This window comes from Salvelinus fontinalis, chromosome 29 (assembly GCF_029448725.1).
Source record: "Salvelinus fontinalis isolate EN_2023a chromosome 29, ASM2944872v1, whole genome shotgun sequence".
Classification (NCBI taxonomy): Eukaryota; Metazoa; Chordata; class Actinopteri; order Salmoniformes; family Salmonidae; genus Salvelinus; species Salvelinus fontinalis.
The window spans coordinates 37,446,671-37,456,419 of NC_074693.1; the positions used below are offsets into that span (position 1 = coordinate 37,446,671).

Here is a 9,749-nt window from a genome sequence, read left to right on the forward strand (position 1 = left end):
GGGGTGAGGCTAATTAGCCTACATCCCCACCGAGCCACGCCATGCCAGGGTCATTTATCGCCATGTGGGCTCACTCGAGCTTCCCAAATCACCTGGCTCGACAACTACACAACGGCACAACAGGATTTCCATTGACACACGGTCTTACTAGCCAAGTACTCTATACGGACAGGCTTCCATCCATCTGACAAGGCTGGTTAGTCTGGCTGCTCTGGGTCTGACTTCTGATTGGGTGGTACTGTCTTGATAGCTTGTCTTGGTTTTAGAATGATTTCTCATTCATAAACTATGATTTCTAGGCCTAAGGTGCTGGCACTGGCTGGTGAGGAGAGACCGGGCAAAGTGAATGGAGCGGAGGCGAGGAGGGGAAAGAAGAACATTAATCCGAGCGACTGCTCTTCTTTATGGTTCTAGCGAAGGCAGAGCAGCTTGGGCTTCGATCGTTTGAACTCGCCACCATATGTCCTATGCCCTTGGAGACCGCCTCAGTCCTACGGTTGGGCAGCCAGAGACGCAGAGAGATAGAGACAGAAAAGCAGAATGGCCCGAGGAGGATATTCTAATGCTACACGACTCAAAACAGGAAGCGATAAATCAACAGGTTTATGTTCCAAGAGATCTGGAGGCTGTGGACTGTGTTTAGAATGGCTTTCAGAAATGTAAACTTCTCTCCTGAAGTACTACCAGTACTCACACTCTGTATAACAAATCATATTTAATTCAGGGGCTATTGGAAAGGTTATGTGAGGATGTTACAAGATAAACTTTCCTTTAACATAAAAGAGAACTGAATTAAATGGATACGATCAGTTTGACACCTCACCTAACAGATCACAGACGGAGTTCAAAATCAGCAGAGCGAAGTAGTTTGAATGAAATGTCCTAGGCACAACTAAGGGTCAAGGTTCAAAGGGTACAAACAAAGAAAGGTCAAGGCGCTCTGCGAAGAGATTAGTTGTACTTTATAGGTGCTCTGATACCATCTATATATCTCTGCCAAGACTCCAGAGTCAACCAGTTTGATGAAGCCAAGATTTTGTTTCTGTTCCTATTCATTGCCTCCATAGAAGTGACAGCTGGCAGCCACCGCAGCAATATAGTTGCCATTTTTATGAAGTCCTTACAATATTTGGTCCTCGTGGAGAACGTGTTAGCTTTGTAATAAATAGTAATAAATAGCTTTGTAATAATCTCCAAATTTAGAACACAGTACTTTAACGAGCTCCCGAGTGGCACAGCAGTCTAAGGCACTGCATCGCAGTGCTAGAGTCATCACTACAGACCCTGGTTTGATCCCGGGCTGTATCATAACCGGCCGTGATCGGGAGTCCCATAGGGTGGTAAACAATTGGCCCAGCGTTGTCTGGGTTAGGGGAGGGTTTAGCTGGGGTAGGCTGTCCTTGTAAAATAAGAATTTGTTCTTAACTGACTTGCCTAGTTAAAAATAGTGTGTGATTGCGGCCTGCAATTCAAGGCATTCCTGCATGTGGGCATGCCTAGGGCTGATCTCTGACCTGCCACACACACCTAGCTCCAGTGACTCTGAAAAAAATCAGGTGGTTGGATTGATAAGAGACAGTGGACAAAGAGAATTGTCCCTGCTTATACACTGACTACAACGCTCGCGGTGCGTGTGTGAGCGTTGCAAAATAAATTTAGAAATCTATATTATTCAATTATTGCACCCACACTGCTCACGCGTGTCTGCTAAGGGCTAAAATAGACATCATTCCTATTTCTGATGCAGATCGCGCTGTAAGTCCTGCCTCTTCAATCTCCTCATTGGTTTATAGAAGCAGGTACCCACGTGCCATCTCCTCATTGGTTATACCCACGTGGGTGATTGAAAGACGAACTGTGTTGCCGGTTGTCATGGTAATAGTATGAAAGTTTAGATGCCAATCACCATATAAGTTCAACGATGAAAAAGCCTGGAAGGAGGAGAGATAACTAGAAACGATTCGGTTGATCGTTTTTATGTGTGGATTAATTGTCGGAGTACGGGTGCACCTCAGCCACGCTCAAGGTACTTAACGATATCATAACCGCCATCGATAAAAGACATTACTGTGCAGCCGTCTTCATCGACCTGGCCAAGGCTTTCGACTCTGTCAATCACCATATTCTTATCGGCAGACTCAGTAGCCTCGGTTTTTCTAATGACTGCCTTGCCTGGTTCACCAACTACTTTGCAGACAGAGTTCAGTGTGTCAAATCGGAGGGCATGTTGTCCGGTCCTCTGGCAGTCTCTATGGGGTTACCACAGGGTTCAATTCTCGGGCCGACTCTTTTCTCTGTATACATCAATGATGTTGCTCTTGCTGCGGGCGATTCCCTGATCCACCTCTATGCAGACGACACCATTCTGTATACTTCCGGCCCTTCCTTGGACACTGTGCTATCTAACCTCCAAACGAGCTTCAATGCCATACAACACTCCTTCCGTGGCCTCCAACTGCTCTTAAACGCTAGTAAAACCAAATGCATGCTTTTCAACCGTTCGCTGCCTGCACCCGCACGCCCGACTAGCATCACCACCCTGGACGGTTCCGACCTAGAATATGTGGACATCTATAAGTACCTAGGTGTCTGGCTAGACTGCAAACTCTCCTTCCAGACTCATATCAAACATCTCCAATCCAAAATCAAATCTAGAGTCGGTTTTCTATTCCGCAACAAAGCCTCCTTCACTCACGCCGCCAAACTTACCCTAGTAAAACTGACTATCCTACCGATCCTCGACTTCGGCGATGTCATCTACAAAATAGCTTCCAATACTCTACTCAGCAAACTGGATGCAGTTTATCACAGTGCCATCCGTTTTGTTACTAAAGCACCTTATACGACCCACCACTGCGACCTGTATGCCCTAGTCGGCTGGCCCTCGCTACATGTTTGTCGTCAGACCCACTGGCTCCAGGTCATCTACAAGGCTATGCTAGGTAAAGTGCCGCCTTATCTCAGTTCACTGGTCACGATGGCTACACCCACCCGTAGCACGCGCTCCAGCAGGTGTATCTCACTGATCATCCCTAAAGCCAAAGCCTCATTTGGACGCCTTTCCTTCCAGTTCTCTGCTGCCTGCGACTGGAACGAATTGCAAAAATCTCTGAAGTTGGAGACTTTTATCTCCCTCAACAACTTTAAAAATCTGCTATCCGAGCAGCTAACCGATCGCTGCTGCTGTACATAGTCCATCTGTAAACTACCCACCCAATTTACCTACCTCACCCCCATACTGCTTTTATTTATTTACTTTTCTGCTCTTTTGCACACCGGTATCTCTTCTTGCACATGATCATCTGATGATTTATCACTCCAGTGTTAATCTGCTAAATTGTAATTACTCGATTTATTGCCTACCTCATGCCTTTTGCACACATTGTATATAGATTCTCTTTTTTTCCTACCATGTTATTGACTTGTTTATTGTTTACTCCATGTGTAACTCTGTGTTGTTGTCTGTTCACACTGCTATGCTTTATCTTGGCCAGGTCGCAGTTGCAAATGAGAACTTGTTCTCAACTAGCCTACCTGGTTAAATAAAGGTGAAATAAATAAAAATTGTCGGAGTAGAGGACCTTGTGCATTTCAGGTGAAATAACAACCTAATGTTCACATCCCAGGACAAATTAGCTAGCAACAGCAAGCTAGCTAAATAGGACAAATAAGTTAGCAAGTGCAATCTAACTAGCTAAATTGCCATAAATGTTTAATGCTTTTTGACCTGTCCCCAAATTAATGTCATTGGTTCAGAGTTTGTTTTGATATTTTAACCTGTGTGTCGTGATCGCGTTTGGTGTGGGGGGACAAAATAAATGTATGCATGATGGCACACGCGCGCAGCCGGTTTGGGTTCTGTGTTAGTCTCATACCTACACCTCTGAGGAAAAGGTTGTATTGAAATCAAATGTCTCTCATTCCCTCAGTAATACAAACACAAAAGTGTCACGTGGAATGCAGGTAACTGCCAAGACCGAAGCATTCAACAGGCATGTGACGTCCTTGAAATCGAGTGCTGGTGATAATTCCATTGAGTCAGGTTCATGTGTGGTGCTATGAGATTGCTTTCTGTCAGACCTATTGAACTGAAGAAAGACCAGCACAGGGAAGTGTTCCTGCTCACCAAAGTACATGCGCGATGGCCTTGACCGACCTTCAGTAGAGTAATGGAATCCTGTACGGCACCCACAGAGTGTAGGCAGTGGGAAAACCAGTTCTATCCCAGTTAAGTAACCCCTTCAACAGAAGAGCCTTACCATGACAGTACTAGCAATTCCCGTTGAGTACGGTAAATGGACATTAGTGTTGATGTGATACCAAACAACAGAGCTCTCCTAAGTAACTATGACCCAAGACATACAAACTCGTCCTTTTGTTACTTTGTTGAACATTATTCCAAGTATATTTTTTCACCCTTCCCTTGGTCATATGCCTACTAACATGCTGTTGATGTTCAACTTTGCCTGACACGAGTTTGGGGTTGGTGGTTTGCTGGAAGGGTTGTGGCACAGGTCACGCCACCCCACCAAGGCCGAACTGCCACCACGGTGCCAGCAGCAGACGATGGAAACTAGGTCATTGGCAGTCAACCTGAGTGACACCAAAAACAAGTCCTAGTCTCGGACTCAAGGCTAATCTACAGTGCCTTCAGAAAGTATTCATACACCTTGACTTATTCCACATTGTGTTGTGTTACAGCCTGAATTCAAAATGGATGAAATATGTTTGTTTTTTTAATCACCCATCTACACACAATAACCCATAATGAAAAAGTGAAAACATGTTTTTAGATTTTTTTTGAAAATGTATTGAAAGTTAAATACAGAAATATCAAATGTACATAAATATTCACACCCCTGAGTCAATACATGTTACGATCACATTTGGCAGCGATTACAGCTGTGAGTCTTTCTGGGTAAGTCTAAGAGCTTTGCACACCTGGATTGTACAATACTTGCACATTATTATTTTAACATTATTCAAGCTCTGTCAAGTTGGTTGTTGGTCATTGCTAGACAGCCATTTTACAGTCTTGCCATAGATGTTCAAGCCATGTTAAGTCAAAATTGTAACTAGGCCACTCAGGAACATTCAATGTCTTCTTGGTAAGCAACTCCAGTGTATATTTGGCCTTGTGTTTCAGGTTATTGTCTTGCTGAAAGGTGAATTTGTATCCCAGTGTCTTTATGGGAGAATTTTGCCTGTGCTTAGCGCTATTCCATTTATTTGTATCCTGAAGAAAAACTCCCTAGGCCCTGCCGATGACAAGCATACCCATAATATGATGCAGCCACCACCATGCTTAACAATCTGAAAAGTGGTACTCAATGATTTGTTGTGTAGGATTTGCCCCAAGCATAACGCTTTGTATTCAGGACATAAAGCTTTTTGCAGTTTTACTTTAGTACCTTATTGTAAACAAGATGCATGTTTTGGAATATTTGTATTCTGTACTGGCTTTCTTCTTATCACTCTGCCATTTAGGTTAGTATTGTGGAGTAACTACAATGTTGTTGATCCATCCTCAGTTTGCATATCACGGCAATTAATCTCTGTAACTGTTTTAAAGTCACCATTGGCCTCATGGTGAAATCTCTGAGCGGTTTCCTTCCTCTCTGGCAACTGAGTTAGGAAGGATGCCTGTATCTTTGTAGTTTTGGAAAACCTCCCTGGTCTTCGTGGTTGGATCTGTGTTTGAAATTCACTGCTCGACTGAGGGACCTTACAGATAATTGTATGTGGGGTACAGAGATGAGGAAGTATTCAAAAGTCAGTTAAACACAATTATTGCACACAGAGTGAGCTCATGCAACTTATTACGTGACTTGTTTAGCAAACTTTTACTCCTGAACTTATTTAGGCTTGCCATAACAAAAGGGGTTGAATACTTATTGACTTAACACATCTTAGCTTTTCATTTTTAATAATTAGTAAAAATAAAAAAAAAATTAAAACCTTGTGGGTTATTGCCAGTTACACAACAAAATGTGGAAAAAGTCAAGGGGTGTGAATACTTTCTGAAGGCACTGTACGTCAAATCAGATTTCAACCAATGAAGTTCTCTATCATACTTTTGGACACAACAAGAACAGGGGGGTTGTAACTATTTTAGGCTGACCATACTGAAGTTTGATTATACACTTGGACGATTCAAAAGGCACCTTCTGCCCACAACAGAAATGGAAACAGTGCTATTACTTTTCTGGCCATTTTAGTTTCCATAGCAACTGTACACCTATCATGTTCTATATCAAGTAAAACCTTTACAAAAAGGGTATCATTTTGTTCTTTGTGAACAAGGAAGACAAAGAACTGTTCAGAACAAAGAATCCTTATGCCAAGAACAAAGAGAGGTAGGAAAATTGAAACTGACTGTTTGCTTGTATCCTCACTCTTCCTTTGACAGAAGTACAGGATATGCAGTCCCTCCATGATTTTGCAGGATTTTTGTAATACATTTGCGGGCAAAAATGCCAGATTTTGCTGCAGCAATTCTGACATTTTGCATGGCAATATGCAATAATTTTGTCCAATTTGTGGCAAAAATGCTGTGATGAGGGAAAAAGTTTGTGGATGTTTGGCTTGATTGAACCACATTATGTGGTAAATGTGTGATTGGTTGAAATTGCGAGCCCTCTTTTTGTACTGCAGTGATTGGTCAGTTTTATGCTATAATATTGCAATGATTTCAGGTTTAGGGGAGAGTTTGGCTGGGGGGTCTTTACTTGGCTCATTGCGCTCTAGCGACTCCTTCTCCCCTCGAAATTGGGGAGAAAAAGGGGGGTAAAATACAGAAAATATATAATAACTAAACGGGTAGAATTAGAAGAGCATCCTTTTTTCATGATTTGAAAAGTTACCACTGTTTGCAAATCCTGAAAAGGAAGTAGTTCTCGATTTTGAACAAAATAGCATGTAAAGTATGTCAGAGATTTCCTTTGATATTTTGAGAAGTGACCAGAAACTAGCTTAGCTTTGCAGAAACATGAGCTAATTCCAATATGTGGCACCATAACAGATAAAGACAAGGGCCGAAAGGGGAAATGCGACTACTGAAGAAAGAGACAGGGACAATATAGCATCTTGGAATAACAGGAAAATATTGCCTAAACAACTGTGTATTTATTAATACAGCAGCAGTCTGGTAGAAGGCACTTCAAACTGGATCACAAATATCCCAGTAGTTTATTACTGTGTGTCAGTTGGAGAGACACTGCATTTGTCTTGTTACTGTGTGCGGTGTGTGTCACCAGCAGAGCCTGGCAAATAGTTCAGATGTTTCTTATAGATACAATTGCTTGAAGAAAACATACATTGACCTCTATTATTTCTGACAAGTGTTATCTTAGATGTTATGATCGGCGTATAGAAAATACAACGCAAGAGCCCTCCATGCAATGATCTCAAATACATGCACCGACACATTTCTCAAGATTATTATTTATTTTATGTGATTAAAGGTCAACCCTGTTACGTGAACTGTACTGTTTTTTGGGGGGGGGGGGGGACCAAGGGTCATAGTGTTGATGAAGAAAGAAGTTTGGGTTCGGGATTTTGCCAACTGTCTACTTCCCCAGAGTCAGGTGAACTTCTGGAGGCCATTTTTATGTACACCCACCCACCCACACACACAGTATGTGCCCCTCTTGATGATTACACAGAAGCAATGTCTGGAAATAGAAAATACTATGGGAACAGCTTTCACTTGCCATTTAGAAGCAAAGTTTGCATGTCAGCAGTAGTATTATTGACATCTTAAGTAGCCTATAAAGCAATTCCTCAATATCATTCAAACAATTGCATTAATGGGGTAAGCTACTTATATATCATGCATGCATTAACACCGTGTATTTACCCTGAATGCAACTATACATCGCTGCTGATAAATTATATATAACCTACCTCCATGATTCGGTGCAGGTCCAATCACGATTCCTTTCGCGTCCACTTTCGGTGAATTCTGGCCGTACGTGCCATCGTCCTTGGTTAGAATTTGCTTTGGATTGCCTTTGGAGTCAAGTACGGTGGCATTGACCGTAGCAGTAACATGGTCTTCCTTGCTGATGGTTTTGTCGGCACGGATCGACAGTATACACCTGGGCAGAACGAGCACCAACAAGACGAGAGGGAGATGGCTGCATGGCGTTGCTGCGGTCCACCTCTTGGGCATCTTTGGAATGTCTTACTGTAATGTCCCCTTTACATCCAAGCTGTTACTCAGGGAATTGAACAACTCCAACGATTTTCCCCCAAATAAACTGATGGGGGCTCGGCGTCTTCCCTGCGGCGTCCCGTCATAAAAACATGCTGTGCTCTTCACATCGTTTTCTTATTCCAATACATGTTGCCTATGTTGCCTTTGGAACGAACAAAAACCCGCACATTAGAACTGTAGAATGAAAAGCTGAAATAATAATTGAATCAAATCAAATGGCTTTAGAGAGGTGTAGGCTATATACTTAAGATGTAATGGGTTGCCTATTTGCTGTAAATGGCTTAATCTTACAACACAAGTCGTGTAACCTTTTATCGCATGACAGCCTAAGGAGAGCCCATTATTTGAAAATAATAAGCTCTATATCAATGTCAACTATAATGCGCATTTATATCGTTCGATTATTTAGTAGGCTATCCCGAATATATCCCAAATACAAAGCCTAGACATTAAAATTAGATAAACTTCTTATTTTAGGAATAGCCTTATTTTCAATAGTGGCAATGTCTTTCTAAAGACAATTATTTGTTTTTACAGATGTGCATTATTGCCACAAGTGAACAGCTGTCATTACTGCTTTGTGTTCACAATAGCGTACCAATGATAGCGATAGCGAGCTACCCTTGATCGGAGCCATTAATGTACGCATTTCGCATTAATTCGCACCTCTGAAAGCCATGGTGCGCAACCTACCTTCTCCATTTCGTCGAACCAAAACGATATTGACACAAAACCTCTTGCTTTGCTTTATTAAATCGAATCCACTCTCTCGTCTTTTTTTTCTCTGGCTCTTCTGGTTACACAGCGCAAGCGCGACTTGAGCATACACAAAGCTCGCGCACATAGAAGGGGGCGAGAGCCGCGGGTGTACTATCACGACAGTATACAAGCGTTCGTTATCTAAAGAGTCGCCCACCTGTAACCTTAAATCAGCCTTACATCACCTGTCGACATGAATTAATAAAATACAGAGCCTAGGCCTACTGATATATCGTTTTGGTTCCACAGTGTCCCCCATATACAATTGTAAGAACATATACACTCGTAGAAAAAAAAGGGTTCCTGAAAGGGCCCAAAGGGGCACGTGCCCCCTCATATTTCTCCTGTTTATATTTTTGAGTTGACTGGACCAGGCACAGAGCTTGTAGTAGTAGTACTAGCCACTCACCTTCCTTTCAATCGTTTTACCCAGATTTTAGCAGAGATGCAACTAATAAGATTTTGTTTTGTTAATAAAAAAATAACCACCAGTCAGGAGGATACAGATAGCTGAAGATGTATGCTTAGATATGCCGAAAAATACTTGGTTTAAATGTAATCTGGCACCTCATGATATCATGATATGTGTGTATTAATTATGATGCCTGATATGTGCCTGTGTTGATGATGTGTGTCATGATCCCATGTACTGTGTTGTAATTTGGATGTAATATCCTAAAGTATAGTTCAGTAAAATAGAGTACAGTATAATGTACTGTATCCTCCTTTATTCTAACATTCTCTACTCTAATGAACAGTACAGTACAGGACA

At 42.1% G+C, this 9,749-nt stretch overlaps 1 protein-coding gene across 5 annotated transcripts in view; it reads right to left on the reverse strand.

Moving 5' to 3' along the window:
* Positions 1-9,056, reverse strand: part of LOC129827952 (E3 ubiquitin-protein ligase RNF130-like) — a 68,165-nt gene extending 59,109 nt beyond the window's left edge. For 2 of the 5 annotated variants that reach the window (XM_055889259.1, XM_055889258.1), the window contains exons 1-2: positions 8,912-9,055; positions 7,906-8,360 (exon numbers count right to left, since the gene is read on the reverse strand). In XM_055889259.1, the coding sequence (XP_055745234.1) occupies positions 7,906-8,173 (268 nt within the window). In that variant the 5' untranslated portion in view covers positions 8,174-8,360; positions 8,912-9,055. Of the gene's footprint in view, positions 1-7,905; positions 8,361-8,911 lie in introns of all 5 variants that reach the window. The other 3 variants (XM_055889261.1, XM_055889260.1, XM_055889262.1) reach the window with 2 other exon arrangements.
* Positions 9,057-9,749: the final 693 nt, after the last annotated feature.